The sequence below is a fragment of the Symphodus melops genome (genome assembly GCF_947650265.1).
Source record: "Symphodus melops genome assembly, chromosome: 14".
Lineage (NCBI taxonomy): Eukaryota > Metazoa > Chordata > Actinopteri > Labriformes > Labridae > Symphodus > Symphodus melops.
In genome coordinates, this window is record NC_136704.1 from 23,188,568 (window position 1) to 23,204,663 (window position 16,096).

General features: G+C 43.5%; 3 protein-coding genes across 3 annotated transcripts in view; all 3 read right to left on the reverse strand.

The window, feature by feature from the left end:
* Positions 1–706: 706 nt before the first annotated feature.
* Positions 707–3,356, reverse strand: LOC306834769 (uncharacterized protein). Its single transcript, XM_079360945.1, has 4 exons — positions 3,006–3,356; positions 1,362–1,472; positions 1,160–1,261; positions 707–1,023 (listed from the first exon to the last, which is right to left on the reverse strand). Exons 1-4 carry the CDS (start codon positions 3,195–3,197, stop codon positions 934–936), a joined length of 495 nt encoding a protein of 164 aa, XP_079217071.1. The 5' UTR covers positions 3,198–3,356; the 3' UTR covers positions 707–933.
* Positions 3,357–5,185: 1,829 nt separating this feature from the next.
* Positions 5,186–6,526, reverse strand: LOC306834770 (uncharacterized protein). Its single transcript, XM_079360946.1, has 4 exons — positions 6,120–6,526; positions 5,833–5,937; positions 5,615–5,716; positions 5,186–5,494 (listed from the first exon to the last, which is right to left on the reverse strand). Exons 1-4 carry the CDS (start codon positions 6,312–6,314, stop codon positions 5,405–5,407), a joined length of 492 nt encoding a protein of 163 aa, XP_079217072.1. The 5' UTR covers positions 6,315–6,526; the 3' UTR covers positions 5,186–5,404.
* Positions 6,527–7,478: 952 nt separating this feature from the next.
* The window catches only part of slc4a2b (solute carrier family 4 member 2b), a 39,062-nt gene continuing 30,444 nt past the window's right edge, over positions 7,479–16,096 (reverse strand). The window contains exons 13-24 of the mRNA XM_079360908.1: positions 15,894–16,078; positions 14,811–15,027; positions 14,501–14,710; positions 14,215–14,363; positions 13,163–13,357; positions 12,533–12,760; positions 12,321–12,410; positions 11,767–11,933; positions 11,077–11,330; positions 10,815–10,984; positions 10,536–10,709; positions 7,479–9,573 (exon numbers count right to left, since the gene is read on the reverse strand). Coding sequence (XP_079217034.1) covers positions 9,493–9,573; positions 10,536–10,709; positions 10,815–10,984; positions 11,077–11,330; positions 11,767–11,933; positions 12,321–12,410; positions 12,533–12,760; positions 13,163–13,357; positions 14,215–14,363; positions 14,501–14,710; positions 14,811–15,027; positions 15,894–16,078 — 2,120 coding nt within the window. The 3' untranslated portion in view covers positions 7,479–9,492. The remainder of the gene's footprint in view (positions 9,574–10,535; positions 10,710–10,814; positions 10,985–11,076; positions 11,331–11,766; positions 11,934–12,320; positions 12,411–12,532; positions 12,761–13,162; positions 13,358–14,214; positions 14,364–14,500; positions 14,711–14,810; positions 15,028–15,893; positions 16,079–16,096) is intronic.

The following is a 16,096-nucleotide window of genomic DNA, read 5'->3' on the forward strand; positions in this document are numbered from 1 at the left end:
TCTGATCTACCCTCCTATCATGGACCTTGAATGGGTTTGACCCATTCAGAGCCCATTACAACCTTTCTGAAAGACCCTTTAAGAAATGCTTAAAAACAGTCAAATGCTTTCTTTGACATGGACAAATTTTACTGTTTCAGTAAACCTTCTGTCTGACTCTTAACTTGCAGCACAGGTTTCAAGCATAACACATAATAATAGTCTAAAGAAAGAATAACTATTTGTCTTGTTTGATTAGATACAGAACATCAGTAACAACCTTCGTATGATGATACAGTGCTACAAACCTGAATGTGACTTTTAAGATAACAGAGAGCAGACACTAAGTCTACTAAACAATCCAGTTGGGGGGGGGGGGGGGCACAAAGTGACCTTGGTTGGCAAAGTCAGCTGACACTGTCGTCCTGCAGGTACAGAACTTCCATCGCACTCACAGCGGCTTGAACTCTCTTTTCTGTTACAGAGATAATCTGTGAACTTAGGCAAGATATGACACGCCCTGTGGGAGCTTGTTTTAAATTTTTTTCATCCACTTTGTTATCTCTGTTTCCATGGACTTTCAACTCTGAATGAGAGTGGGTGTTTGTTTGTAAGGGGGGGGGGGGGGGGGGGGGGGGCGCAGATATGCGGGAGGAGATTTGGAGCCAATACAGAATCTGAGAAACAAGTCCACACACAACAAAACACATAAATCCAAGTTACTTCATAGCATTTTCCCTTTTCTTTTTTATTACACAGTGTCATGCAAGGAATACAAAGACTTTATTGGACGAAAACAATGAGGACTATTTTTGCACTAGTAAACCTTGAAGTGACCCTGACCAGTGGCATGTCAGAGTCTCACAGTAAGGAAGAAAGCATGCAACAGTTTGACTATGAATCATTTTGTTAGTATGTTAGCATGTTGTCTTTTTCTGCTCTTTCACGGCTATATTAGGACTGGACCCGAACAGCCAACAGTGTAGGAGCTCCACTGTTGTAAGTCATTTTTTCACACTGCTCGATCCTTGTCGTCTTCATCGCCTGAAACAAGAGAGTAAACACGTTAAGAATTCTTCACAGGCGTTATTTATGAGAAGAAAACCCAGCCTTGCAAGGTTGTGCATCAAACACAACTATAAGTGCATTGTGGGATTTAAGAAAAAGAAGAGAGCAATACCTCTGTAAGTCTTGGTTTCTGGATGCAGTCAAGATATGGTTTGGGGCTTGCTTCGATCTGGTCTGCTGCTGTTTTGTAGCAAACCGCACAATCCATCAGGGGCTGGGAGGTGATTAAAAACACCAGGATGTTGTTAATGTTTTGAACACTTTACATATATTTGACAAAAAAAATCTTCGTTTCCTTTTTTTTATTCACTCACTCTGTCATTCCTGAAGGGACATCTCTGAGGACTGGAGTCAGCTGTTCCTTTGGCACACCTGGTAGGCTTCAGGTAGAAATGATGGAAGAGATATCTCGTACCGAATCCAGCCTGCACGAGAGGAAGAAATCATTTCAACATGACGTACACATGAAGCCATCATGTGCCCTTATTTGACTACTTTAAGTGTTTAAATACCGTTTATAATATGTTAAGAGTCTCCACAGGACTGATACTTTACATGTAACGTGAGCGCCCTCTGCTGGTGCCCCTGCAGACTGGAGCGGTGCAACCCGTTTACAGCCAGTTTGCACTTTAGTAAGTAGAACTGAAGTTTACCTTCCCTGAAATAGTTTATGGGTACTTTTTGTAAAACAAAAATGTAACCATGTGGTTCGTTTAACTTTTTTATCACCGTTTGACTTTTATGTTCATATTTATTTGTTGTGGAGTCATTTAGCACTCAACATGTAGGCTAGTTTTGCTTTGCTAGCTTCACCGTTGATCTCTGTGGTCGAGCTTTGTGTCTTTTTATTTTGTTTTTGGAGCCGACTGATTTATTTTCAGACATTAATGTGATAGTGTTTGAGCATTGAGTAATTAAAGCTGCTACAGGGACTACTTCCTGTTTACCCATCAACTTTAAATGAAGGTGAACGAGGCCTGAGTGACGTCGCCCATTGGTTACTTCAGAGAGCTATCGATGGCGGACGCCATGTTGGAAATGCTGTCTCACCCTACAACAGGCTTCATGATGAAACATGTTCATGTCTGCTGTAAAAACAGCTTTTTTGAATGTGTGTATATGCGACTTCCTGACACTCAGAGGAACTGCAGGATTTTACACTTTCTCATTGGCTTTTAGTTTTCTGGAGGTGTTTCCAGGTCACTTTCTGGATGCACTATTTAAAAGACAAAATGAACTAAATCTCACAATGACAAGAAGTCAGCGATTTTCCGATAACCTACAGGATGTGCAGATAAAGTGATTGGACATGAAATGTTGACAGTAAAATAATTTATATTAGCCTTCTAAAACCAATCACTGTTTCAGAGAATCAAGTCGAAGCAGGACGGACTTCCAGCAAAGACACGCCTTACAGGAGTTTGCTTCTCAGTAAACCAAAGTTCTGCTGAAAACATGTTGATTCAAAGTGCATTTGTCCTGAAGCAGAAGTGTGAGCCAGAATTCCCTGAAGGCCGAGGAAGTTTGCCAACTCCTTCAAGCAGATGTGAGTAGAAGAGGAAACTGAAAGCAATGAGTCGAACACAAAACCGTTTCTGACCTATTTTCATTCTCATTGAATATTTAGTTTATTTGCTTTTTTAAATTGTTTTGTAGTTTTCCCTGAGGACTTTCGTGGGAAGGATTTCCTTCAATTTTGCTTCATAAAGTCCACTAAAACTTCCATCAGTGTTTGCCTGAATTTCCCTCGGGATCAATAAAGTATCTATCTATCTATCTATCTATCTATCTATCTATCTATCTATCTATCTATCTATCTATCTATCTATCTATCTATCTATCTATCTATCTATCTATCTGTCATGAGCCATGCTATTATAAAGAATAAAGCAAATTAAAGAATATGTCAGAGACTTGATAAAAGCAACAATAATAGAAATAAAAGATGCCAAGTTTACCTCAATGTCTGACTTATGCAAACTTCTCAGGAAGCGAAAATGGTGGTGCACCCCGGCGTGAGACTTGAGCTGCGCCAAGGCGAGATCCACTCCCTTCTTGTAGTAATCAGGCAGCTCAGTGTAAGGATCCTGTGCGTCGACAGAGTACAGCACAGCTCCGGCACAAACCAGCAACAGCAACCCAGCAGACATGTTTATCGTTAGTGTGTGAGGAAGAGCGGCTCTGTTCAGAGAGTGAACCCTCCTCTCCCGGCAGGATCAATACGCACAGGAAAAACAAGTCCTATTAAGGCTGTATGAGCAACAAGTGACCATCAACAGGCCTGCTGCTCTACGTGTTTACTTCTCCTTGCCAAATTCCTGTTACAACCCCGGGGGGCGTGCAGATTAAAACTTGTCTGTGCAAAACTCATAGTCAGCAGAGGGGGGGTTCAGGAGAGTGTGAAACTGTGCCAGAAGTGGATTTACACTCATATCCTTAAATGTTTCTGCTTGGATTAGTAATCCGTCCTCCTTGAAGCGAGCCCAACATGCCGTGAAAAGCCTTTGGCCCCAGGACAAAGATAAAGGTCAGCAGTGAACAGAGGGGGAATGAATTCTTTTAGTTCTACTTCATCAGCTCTCTTGTTGCACTTACAGGAAAGTGGGTCACTTAAAGGAAAGGAAGTTGTATTCCTGCTAGTTTCATTGCAGAAGTTCTGATGTCCACTGAAACAAACAACTGTGACACCAGTGAAACCACGATGGACACTTTGGAATAACCGAAAGAAGCTAACTTTAAAAACAGCTCCTTTGCATATTGCTTTTTAAGTGCACAACATTTGTTTTTTCCCCTCTGCCATCTCAACATTTTTTTAGTGACTCCATCCGGCAAACTGTGGGAAGAAGAAAGAGGCAGCACTCTCATTTTGGGAAATCTCTTTTTGTTTCCATTTAACGACAAAACAGCTCATGTGAAAGGGGCCCCCCCCAAAGAGACGCTGGTTTGCAGGTCACATGACAAAACGGTTGGGAAAAACTCAATACTGTGTGTGGATCACGTTTTTTAGGCGTATTTTCAGTTAAAGAAACAATAATCATTTTGAATTATTTCAGAGTTAATAAAGTTTTGCTTGTTTTGAAGAAAATGTACAGAGGAAACATTTTGAGTGTACATACTTAAAGGCAGGTTTGGTAATTTTCTCCAGATACACTTTTTAAGATTTCATTTAAAATTGTCTTTAGGTCCTGACAGAAATTAATAACCCACGTACTCTGAAAAAGGAACAACGTAAATCCGTCATCTGTAGCAGTTTGTAAGCCTCTAAAAACTTCGACCAATGTCTGCCAAGAGGTACCAATCTGATGAACCAATCACAGCTTCCCTGTCCCTCCTCCTTCATAAAATCAAAACAAATGAGTTTCCTTTCCTTCCCAGTCACCCTGAGTCGATCGAGACGTGACGCGTCTCATGAGTCGTTCCTCGTGATTAACTCAAGATTCTCTGTATGAGGAGAGGAAGCTGGTGCAGCCTCGCCAATAATCACTTTACCGTATTCTCCCTCTAGTGGCGTAAACGAGAAACTACAAATCAAGAAACAAAATCACCAAAAAATACAGATGAGTTCGACCCTTTTAATACAAAAACACTTAAGACTACACAATTGTGGGCATCACACACACACACACACACACACACACACACACACACACACACACACACACACACACACACACACACACACACACACACACACACACACACACACACACACACACACACACACACACACACACACACACACACACACACACACACACACACACACACACACACACACACACACACACACACACACACACACACACACACACACACGTGACAAGGTGTGCTGCTCCTTTTTCATGCAGAAATTAAGTAACTTGCTATTCGAGTTTTGTCCCTAACCGTAACCCACACATACAGAAAAAAACAATATAAACTTAACTCCCAGTCAGCTGAATTTCACCTCTTTTCCCTTAAAGAGAAAAATGTCTCTGGCACACGAATGAACCCCAACAAGAACACTACTCCATAAGAGGGTGCCCAACTCACCACCCTCTTATGGAGAGATGTGCAGAGCACCAATCTGTTGACAACAGACCAGCCTGTTACAGTTTTCCATAGAGAATAATGAATGTTAAATAAAATGAAACGTGTAACACAAATCAAACTTTATTGATCTATCTGTAAAAGTCGAGATTCAAACATATTTGTGTGGACGTTAAACAAGAAGTTTCTGATCAGGTCACACACAACAATCTCTCATGAATGTAGGGAAACTTAACAAACAGGAAGTAAAACTACGGCACCATAAAGTAAACAAACACAGAAACCCTGAAAAGTGTCACAATCACGATCCGATGAGTCCTCCAAGGACTCAGTTTTCTCCCAGTGATGCCAGAAGAGTTGGGGATCCGTTGCTGTAACTCATTGTGTTGCAGTGCTGAACTCTGGCCTCCTTCATCTCCTAACATTCAAAAGAGATTTAAAAAATAATACATTAGTGTAGTCAAATAATCAAATAATGAACGTGTGTGGGTTTGTCATGAACGATGGTTGACGTTGACGTCATGGTAAACAGACTAACCTCTGTGAGAACATTCCTGTGGACACAGTGGACGTACGGTTTGGGCTCCTGTTCAATCTCTCCTGCAAGTGTTTTGTAGCAGATCCCGCAGTCGATCAGCGGCTGCACGAGCGCACACAAACAAAAACAGCACACGGACAAGTCAGAGCAGGCGTTCACCGGCAAATCCCACATTTCAGAGCTCAAGTCGAGCCGCTTAAAAATCAGACAAAACTCACTCTGTCGTTTCTGAACTGACATCCCGAGGCGTCCGCTGTTCCTTTTGGACACTTGGTGGCTTTGAGATGGAAGTGGTGGTAGATGTATTTCACATCGAAACCGGGCTAAAGAATCGAAAAGAAAAGGAGGATTTGAAGCTTGCAGTAAGTTCAGAGGAGTTTTCTTTGATAATTTTTTTTTTTTTTTAATGAGAAGAGGTTTCATGAAGGATTTTACTCAAAGTAAATCTCAGTTAAACACACAATGAGCTTAGAGCATGACACAGATAAGCACTGAGCAAACAAACCTCGATGTCTGACTGTTGCACACTTCTGAGGAAGAGAAAATGGTGTTGGATTCCCGCGTGAGAGTGCAGCTTCTCCAGGGCCAGATCCACTCCTTTCTTGTAGACGTCAGGAAGTTTACTGTAAGCCTCCTGTGCATCAGATCCAGGAAACAACGCTCCCACAGTGAAGAGCAGCAGCAGCAACAGAGCAGCCATGTTTCTCCTTGTATCAGGACGAGAGCAAAGTGTGACGGCCCACCCACTCTGTGGTTTTTCTTACTGAACAGGAGAGAACACCCAGCCCTCTCTTTGCTCTGAGAGAGAGAGAGGGAGAACATTCACTTCTGTTTTTGTTCTTCAGATTTCAACATTTTGCAACTTGGAAAAAACCCTTTAAATAGACAAATATCACAACAAATTTAACAGACACTTAAAAATGAACACACGTTAATTGAAGATTGTTCATTCTTTTCATGCTCCTTGCTTTGCTTGTTATTGCCTCACATTTCTTTGTTTAGATGTGAATGTTTTCTCTGCTTTTGCTGCACATTTCATAATCAGAAGCTGACGTCTGTAATTTGATATTGATATATATTCATTGATGTTCATATTCCTCGTTCTAAATCCACTCCAGTCCTGTTTTTGATCATGCTTTTCATGTCTTTATTTCGAGACAGGACAGTGGATAGAGTCAGAGAGAGGAGTCACAGGTCTGACTTGAAACAACAAAAAAGGCCAGAGCTTTGACTTATCTTAACACAGGTGCTGCTTATTAGAGGAATCCACCAAACAATTCCGATCAAAACTCAAACACAGTCTCAATATTTGTTTAATTTAACCAGGAAAGCCTAACTGAGATTAAGAGTCTTTTTCAGAGTGTCCTGATCACACAGGCAGCAGCTTCCGAGCTGCTGTTACAGACCTACATCACAAAACACAGATCGACCTAGCCGTGGTCACAGAGCAGTGTCATCAGTCGATGGAAAAAAAAATTCAGATTACATAATTTACATAAGCAAAACTACATTTCTGTTGGGCAGTGGGCCCATCAGAGAATAAACCTTCATAGAGGCAAATAAGGTGGTGAACAAACACATCTGGAGGCAGTGCAAAGTGGGTCAATATCGCCATCTAGCGGTCATAATGACCACTAAACAAACATTAATTTCTATATTTTTATTAGTTCTGTTTTTGCAGCACATTCATGTATAAACAGTGCATGTATGCGTTTGTTGCACAATTTTGTCATTGCATGTGTGCTCGTGCATTTGGCCTCTTAGACTTACATAACGTTGAACAAGTTTTACAGATTGGTCGATACTTAATTTCACTTAAATCGCGACGTGATTTGTTACAAAGAAGAACGAACAGCAGCCATGATAAATAGAAAATAACTTTTATTTGTCATCAATACTTTAACCATTAAAGAGCAGAGGGACGTCGGCTCCTCTGACTCAGTATTGCTTTTTGAAATGGAACAACGTGTTTGATCAGCACTTCACAACTCTGGACATTTACTTTGGCTTACACAGACTACCTTCACTTCATTCACAGGAACAGAAAACAACAAACAACAAACTGACACTGTTAGCCTACAAACACGAACACCCCCCATCTTTTTGCATCGCGATGATACAGCAAAGTGTGTGTGCGCACACAACAATAAAACAGGTCTGTGATAATCTCCATTTAAATCTTCAAAAACAGCAACGATGCAGCGGATACAAATAAAAAGAGATGTTTAGATTTATGGGCGTCGAGAAAGTGCTGACCATCACACACACACACACACACACACACTCACGCGCGCGCACACACATACACAGGTGTAGCGGATCACGTCATGGTCCCTCAGGCACTTTGATTTTGTGCGCCTTTAATGACAGCAAACAGGCACAAGATCACAGCAGGAGCCGGGCTGAGAGGAGGGGGGGGGGGGGGGGGGGCGACCGAGAGTTTTAATTATTTGACACAGTCAAAGCTTTAACCAATCCATGTCACACTGATACAACATGACACAAAAAAGAGAGACAAAAATAACATGCATGTGAATTTGAATTTTTTCCCTATCAGTGTTGCATGAATATGGAGATTGTCTACACAGCACGTGTGGAAATTTGGTCGACCGAAGTTCACGAGTGTGAATGAAATGTCCAAACAATTAGTCGAAGCAACAAAATAAAAGAGAGAGAGAGGAAAGATGATGTGAACAGATGGAATGTTTTTACTGTGTTTCTCGTTTGTTAATTTAGACCGACGACAGTATCGCGAGATGTGAGACGGCTCTGAACTGCAGCTTAAATTGTCTGATCATCAAACTATTTACAGCGGACATTTGGCACCAATAAATTACAGTGACTCCCACAAATCAACCACACCAAGTGAGACCTCACAAACAAAACCCCAACATTAATACATTAGTGCTCTAAACGTGTGTGGAGACATTCATCATATATCTTTATCATGCCACAGTGTTAATGTTTAGTCTTAAAGTGTGTTGTGAGAAGCAGAGCTTGATGTCATTGCATGCCATTAAAAAACAAAACTGCATTTCATGGAGTTTCCTCACATTCCCGCACGAGCTCCCTCTGCTGGTGATTTTAGTTCACTGCAGGAACAGAGCTCGACATAAAAGCCCAAATATGATACAAAACTGCTGTGTTGAGGCACACCAACGATGCATGGTTAGAAAAAAAACAAAAAAACAATTACAGAGGGTCATTCAAGAAGCGCACTTTAGCAACACTGATATTTAAGGGATTAATGGAGACACCGCAGATAAAATAATTACATAAAATACAGTCATTGTTCAGATTTGGTGTCCTTAAAAAAAGTGCTACGAGCTTCAGGAGGCGGGTAAAGTGATCATCTGTCTGGACGTAGACAGAGCGAGGGACGAGAGCCCTCTCTGTATACCTTTTTAATTCCTTCATAAGGCGCTTTGTGAGCTTAAAACACGACACGAAAAACGAGAAAGCGACAAGCTAGTATAGCAGTAACTCAGCATGTTAATTATAAAATAATAAATCCCATTTATCCTCCACATATTCAATGTGAATCAGAGCAACCTTTCAGGGCTAAAAACTAATATGTCTAGTGATTCTATCTATATTAACATTTCATATTAAACTTCAGATCATTCGATTTGGAATCTCTTATCCCCTGAAATATATATTTTTAAAAAGTATGTTATGAGTGAAAACTATGTTTGGATTTCTACATAAATCATTTAAGTTATAACGACGACCACGCCAGACCGCTGACTGCCACGTCTCAGTGATTTCTAAAGGAGTCCAGCGGTGCACAGTGATCAGAGTGTGAGTGTATCACCCTTAGACAGACAGCGTTTGGTGTTCACCAAGAGTTCATTGGTTATACAGTGGCGTAACATCAGCTACACCGGCATGTGCATCTCCGAGTATTCATCGTGACAGTCACGCTCGTCAAACTTGGGCTCGGCGTCGTCTGCATCCAGCTGGAGGGGAGAAAATAAAGGATTTAAATACAAACTAGATTTACTTAACATCGCATGTGAAGACATCAAATATCTCCTTTGTGTAATGTCTGTGCACTTTGCACTGTCACTTTATTTATCCGCTTATAGCTGTTTGCACTCCTTATATGGTCGGGTCCAAAAGATTTACTTAAAAAATAAGATGCAGTTACCTAAAGGTCAAATACTCTGCAAAATACACTTTATCACTAACATGTCTTTAGTCTGTCTAAAAAAAACCCAATTATGAGAAAAGCCCAAGCTTTCCCGTCTTCTGCCTGCTCCAACAGGCCCTTTTCAGATTTTCCCTTCATGACATCACAAAGGGCAGTAGCCCCTTCCCCAGGTGGGTGACACTCCCACAGCTCGGTGTTTGTTCTGCCCTCTGAGTCTGCCTTCTCACCGTAAACAATAGGACATGGAGCCAGAAAGCACCGAGTACACCCGAGCCCTTCCAGAGAGGGGGCGTGGTCAGACACAGCTCATTTACATATTTAAAGCTACAGACACAGAAAACAGCCTGTTCCTATAAAATAATAAAATCTCCCCTGACAAGGCGTCATGCATTTATTATTTTGCTACTCGTGATTTAGTGATGGGAAAATATTCTTTACCAGTTTTATGGCAAGTGGTTAAAAAAAAGTCCTACATTTCCCAGAATGCTTTGGGGATATTCTCTTTTAACATTAAAAATCATGAAAGTTGCATTAAAAATATTCGCATTAAAATGAGATTTCTTAATATTAAATAAAAGACTTTAAGATGAAGTTAATGTAACAGATAAATTTATCAGTGTTGACATATTTTCTGTGAATATTGTCCTTCTGGATCTTTACCGTCAAAGCCAGAGCACAACAATCCCAGGTGAGCGAGCTAGGACACAGTGGTTTTTACATACACACAAGCTTTAAAACAGAAAAAGGTATTTCAAGAGGTGAACCTACACATGCCATCTCTCTGACGGTGAAGATGCGGCGCAGCAGGAACATCTTGACAGGGATGGTGAGGATGAGGACAAAGGGGAAAGCCAGAGACGCTTGTGTGGACATAACGGCCCACAGCACCGCCAAACACACGACTTGGATGCAGGTGAACAGGTGCATACGCAGAGTCCGGACCTGCGGCAAACACATTCGATTTAGGTCGATCGTAGCATCACTGATCGCACTTCGAACGTGAAAAAGAGAAAGACCGGAACACAGAAACAAACTCCTTCCTCTCACCTTTCGTACGTAGGTGTGGTCAGGGTGATACTTTGGTGGCATTAGCAGCAGCATCATCCGCTCTGTGAGCTGGATACCATTCAGGGACATCACACCCATGTAGAGGAAGATCCCAAACAGCACTGCCAGGGGGATCTGACGCAGCAGCTCTCCTATTACAATAGACATACCTGTGTAGAGAGAGGGGAAGAAGAAGTGTTGAACATCACATTTATCAGAAAAGATTTCAACAAAACTGATTTATTTAAAGCCGGATACTCACCAACCATGATGGCCACCAGGAGCCCGGTGACCCTCTGCTCCTTCACCTCCTGGATGCGAGGCTTGTCACCGGGGGCGACCGCTTTACTCATGACAGTCAGAGCGTTGACGTGGGTCACGGACCGAACGGTCGCCGCCGCCATCCACGGAAGGCCGAATAGAGCCGAGCTGCCGCCCAGCACAACGATCAGCAGCAGGTCCAGATGGAAACCAGAACCCTTCACCAACATCCGCTCCTTTTTACTCACTATCAGGCTGAGTGAGGAGGCGGGACAAAGACGTTAACGACGGGGCTCGGAGAATTCAACCAGACTCAGAAAGATGAGGTTGCAGATTTCTTGTATAACCTTCGATTAATTCAGTTTAACTTGGCTATTTGGTGTTTTTTAATTTTTTAAAAGTCGACTATATACTTTTGTGTGCGTCGATTTTGGCGCCCCCCTGTGGACAAAACAGAGCCTACCATCTTTTTGTTGAGTTTTCTCCTCTCCTATGACAGTCAAATGTATCTCCACTATGAACAATGTATAAAAGTGTGTTTCTGCAGCCTGCAGGTAACCATCCTGTCTGACACTGTAGCAGCATTTACATGCGTTCAAATTAATACAGAAACAATCCAACCCGACTGAAAATGAATCAAGGATCAACTCTGTTGATTCTCTCCCCCGATGTGACTCGCAGTGAAACTCACGTGGTGATCTGAGTCTCCATGAAGATGAGGATGAAAACCAGCAGAGCGGGCAAACAGCATGCAAACATCATCCAGACGGGGAACGGCCGGTTTGTTCCCAGAGGACTGATGAACCAGCCACGTTTGTCAGGACTCGTCACGGAGAAACCTGAAGGAACGCTCAGTTTCTGGACAGAAGAGGAAAACCAGAGTTAGCAAAGAGGAAACGATAAAGTCACCCTTTACTGATCCGCTGTCGGAGGATTTAAGGAGGATTGTTGACAAACACAACACAACACTGGGAATTTATATTTGAGTGCAATACCAACGTTGACCACTAGGTGGAGTCTATGCTGTTCATCGGGCTCCAGATATTTTGATTGAGGTGTGTTGAGAGGCTTAACTTTAATTTGCTACTATACGCCTCCAAATACTCCACCTAGTGTTTGGTGTTGGTATTACACTCAAATACAAATCCTCCGTCTTGTGTCGGGTTTCCTGCAAAGACAAAAAACATTCTGGCTCCAATAATAACAACAACAACAACAGTAACTGTGCGGACCTTTAAGTCTTACCTGTGTGTACGTGTCGTTTATACTGTAATCCACCAGGACCATGATGAGGATGGCGATCGGTACGCCGAAGTCGCCGATGACCCTGCGAAACTGAAAAAAATCAACAATGAGAGGTGGCTTCATTTACTGAACCGAAAAATATAGAAATATAGATCCTCGCTGATATGCATCTAGACAAGGTTTAAGACGGTTTTGTTGCTGCAGCTTCTCACCCGTCCAGGGAAGAAAGCGCTGTTCTTGAACTTGCGAAGGTAGAAGGCAATGAAGAACGTCCCGGCCATGAGAACCAGAGAGAGCAGCGCCGTGTTGGGCTCGCCTCGGACCGCCATCGTCACAGGCGACATGCTTTTGTTCAACGCCAGAGTGACGTTTTCTGCCGAGGCGTTTCCTCCCGTGCTGTTGTCCAGGGAGCATCGTTTCAACGGGTGCTCCTTAAATATCTGCTCGACGACATAGAGGGTTAAATGAATGCTCAGAATCTGAGTGCGTGTGTGTGTGTGTGTGTTTCTTGGAGGGATAATTATTTATCACGCTGCAAAAGAACCACAACCACACTTCCTGGAAAATGAGATTAAGCCTTTCAAGTCCTCGCCATAAACTAAAAAAAACAAACTCTCCGAGTCACAAAATACTTAAACTCTTAATCCAATAATCCTTTGAGGCCAATCAATCTCAAAAGATTCCAGGTGCCCCTGCTAAAAAAAACATACTCATTTCTACTCTGAGGTTTGAATCGGGTCCAAAGATTAGTCTGTTCAGTTTAGTGTCGGCGACGTGGATCACAGCGTGCCAACAAAAACCTTTTCTTAATGAGGAGTTGTTATTGGAAGTTGGTGGCGTACCCTGCCAAGCTTGATGAAGGTCTCGCAGATGAAAATGAGCGAGATGAGGAAGGAGAAGATCTCCTGGGTGAAGCGGGACACGAAGCGCACCAGGAAGCTCCCCTCGAAGGCCACCGTGACGATCACGATGACGACGAGCCAGAATCCGATCCAGACGCGGCCCGTCAGGTACTCGATGTCGTTGGCTTTGCAGAACTGTGAGGACGCAGACGTCACAAAAGCAGAACACCTCGTTTAAACCCGTCTCAGACTGCTTATTACAATTAGTAAAAGACACTTTTCATGATTAGACACTTGATGGTTGATGCAAAGAAAAAAAAAATGCACCGAACAAAATGAAGGAATATTTAAGTTTTTTTGTTTTGATTATTTCTGCAAACACAGATTTGCAAAAACACTCGCGTGTGCTTTTCTTTCTAAGACAACCATTAAAAGTGCAACTTTCTTCTTTTTTCTGTTGAATGACGGTGTAATGAAAACATCCGGTTAGCTGAATAGAGACTTGCTCCTATAAAAGGCAACAAAACCCACCTCCTATTTAAAAACAAAATAGATGTAATCTCTCAGGGTTTAGAGGCAGACTGCTTCTTGCCTGAGCTTGGTCACTTCCTGGAGTCTCTGCCGTCTCCATGGTAACCTCACTTGTTTACTAGATTCTGGGAAGTCAAACCACAACTCGGCTGTTTTTAAAGTGGCAGTTAGCAAAAACATCCGCCCTGTCCGTCTGCTCCGTCGATCACCCTGCTCGACCCCGCACACCAAACCCCCCCCTCGTCTCAGTCTGAGCTCGGACGACAGCTAATGGTCGAACGTCTGAGAAAGTCTAGACGTTGCAAGAGGTGCGTGCCACACAGCCGACGTGCTCTCTGCAGAACAGACGTTTTCTGCCTTTGCATAAACGCTACGTGTAATTGACGTATTCACAAGTGAAGAGTGGAAAAGAACAAGTATGAAACGGTCTCAAACTGGCTTCACACAAACATTTGATCGGGGAGTTTTGCACGCGTGACATTTGAGTTGTTCGCGTGCTGGTTCCCTTGTTATAAACTTACACTGTAAAAGGCTTCTTCAAAGACCAGCAGCGGTCCAGAGAAGCCCACGACGAGAAGCGGTTGAGCTCCGAGCAAGCAGAAGATGGCGCCCTGCACCGCCGTGGACACGATCAGCTCCGAGACGCCGATCAGACCTTCAGTCTTTTCGCCTAGCAACAGAGAGACAACAGATCAGCGCCACAAAAGGACACAGATGAGGTTTCCAGTTTCTTCAATAGATCATCAACACTTAAACCGTGACAGGGATCTGACACGCGAGACAATGAGCGGGCGCCACTCTACTCACCCAGCAGGCCTCCAAACGTGATGGCTGGAGAGAGAGCGGCAAAGTAGATGAAGATGACGGCCGCCATGCACTGACTGTTCAGGGCGTCCTTGAAGTCGCTGAGGTACTTTGGGTAACGGCGCTGCACGTCTCGAATCAGCCCGCCGAAGGGACGCCCTCGGCGCTCCAAAGGGTCGTCCGACTTTTTCTTCAGCGGAGCGAGGAAGGCTTCTGGACGACGAGACAGGAAAAAAAAACAACAACCGGTAACTGAAACAGGAAGCAGTTACAACGACGACAGAACCTTCCCGATGTGCAGAGACATGCTCACCTTTCTCTTCGAAGCTTTTCGGCTCCTTGGCGAGCAGTTTGACGCCCTGCTCCTCCCTCTTGCGCAGCATCTCCCTCTGAAAGCGAGCGACCGAGCGCAGCAGCTCGTCGCCTCCCATCTCCGACGGCGGCAGCACGATGCTGCAGTCCAAGAAGCTGTTGATGGCGTTCAGCAGGTCATGCCTGTCGTCCGCCAGGTAGGCAGCCTCGTGGAATTGCTGGATGGAGATTGAGACGCAAACTTATTTCACCAATAACTTAACCTTACATAGGATACAACCATAATATGACATAACGTATTAAAACCAGGCTCAAGGGCTCAAGGAAGTGACTGTATGTCAGTAAGTGATGACAGTCGTTGTTGAAGGTGACCTCTCAGATTAAGCTCTTAAAGTGGAGACGGTACGGGGCACCAGGTCCTGCAGAGACGACATCTTCAAGGCATCATCGTTGACTCACTGCAGACTCTTTTGCTTCCTATCAACACGCTGCTTGGTGCAACGAGTGAAGAAACCAGCAGCAGTCAGCCAACACTTAGTTATAGCCAGTTAAGTGTTGACAAGGAAACATCAACAACATACAGAAACAGAAAGGTTTTTTTTCTTTTTTTGGTTATTTTTGTTCAAACTTTTTTTCGAAACACTGAAACCAGATTTAGACTTTTATTTTAACTTTGCATTTGCGTGCACTAATAAATAAAGTGTCTTTCATTGCCAAACTGTGTCGAACTAGCTGGCAACATACAAAGACTGAGAAAGATTGTTCGGTCCAAGCACAGAAGAAAATATTGGAGAAACAGGGCGTCTGCAGTTCACATGTGGCACTTCGGGGAGTTGCGTACGGCCTGAGCTCTCTGGTCTGCCCTCCAGATAAATCCTCCAGTAACACTTGAAGTGCACCGCCGAGTGCGAGAACAAGCACGGTCATGACACAGACGACTGTGTGCACGAACACGAAATCATAACGCCTCATTAGCCGTGCTTGACTGACAATAATCAGACCTTTTAATCCGTTCTTATGAAATGTGTTTCAGTAACATTTTACTGGGTTTTTGTTTCAATAATGACCTCATAATGACCCTCACCTTGTCCGACATGAGTGTGGAGATGGAGCGTCCGATCTGGTGGTAGTCCATGCTGGTGGTTGCTGGTCCCAGCAGCACGAAGAGAAAGCGAACGGGCACGGGGACCTCCAGGACCGACTCCAGCTCCACGGCCTCCTGCAGCCGCACAAACGCCATGGTGGGCTGCTCCAGGAAGTCCACGCTGCCTGGACAGGACGACAGGA

Coding starts and splice junctions, on each gene's coding strand:
- LOC306834770 (XM_079360946.1), bottom strand. CDS start 6,314: ATGGCTGCTCTGTTGCTGCTGCTGCTCTTCACTGTGGGAGCGTTGTTT. Junction 5,938..6,119: donor TGCAACAGTCAGACATCGAG/GTTTGTTTGCTC, acceptor TCGATTCTTTAG/CCCGGTTTCGATGTGAAATA. Junction 5,495..5,614: donor ACAGGAATGTTCTCACAGAG/GTTAGTCTGTTT, acceptor TTTGAATGTTAG/GAGATGAAGGAGGCCAGAGT.
- LOC306834769 (XM_079360945.1), bottom strand. CDS start 3,197: ATGTCTGCTGGGTTGCTGTTGCTGGTTTGTGCCGGAGCTGTGCTGTAC. Junction 1,473..3,005: donor TGCATAAGTCAGACATTGAG/GTAAACTTGGCA, acceptor CCTCTCGTGCAG/GCTGGATTCGGTACGAGATA. Junction 1,024..1,159: donor AGAAACCAAGACTTACAGAG/GTATTGCTCTCT, acceptor CTCTTGTTTCAG/GCGATGAAGACGACAAGGAT.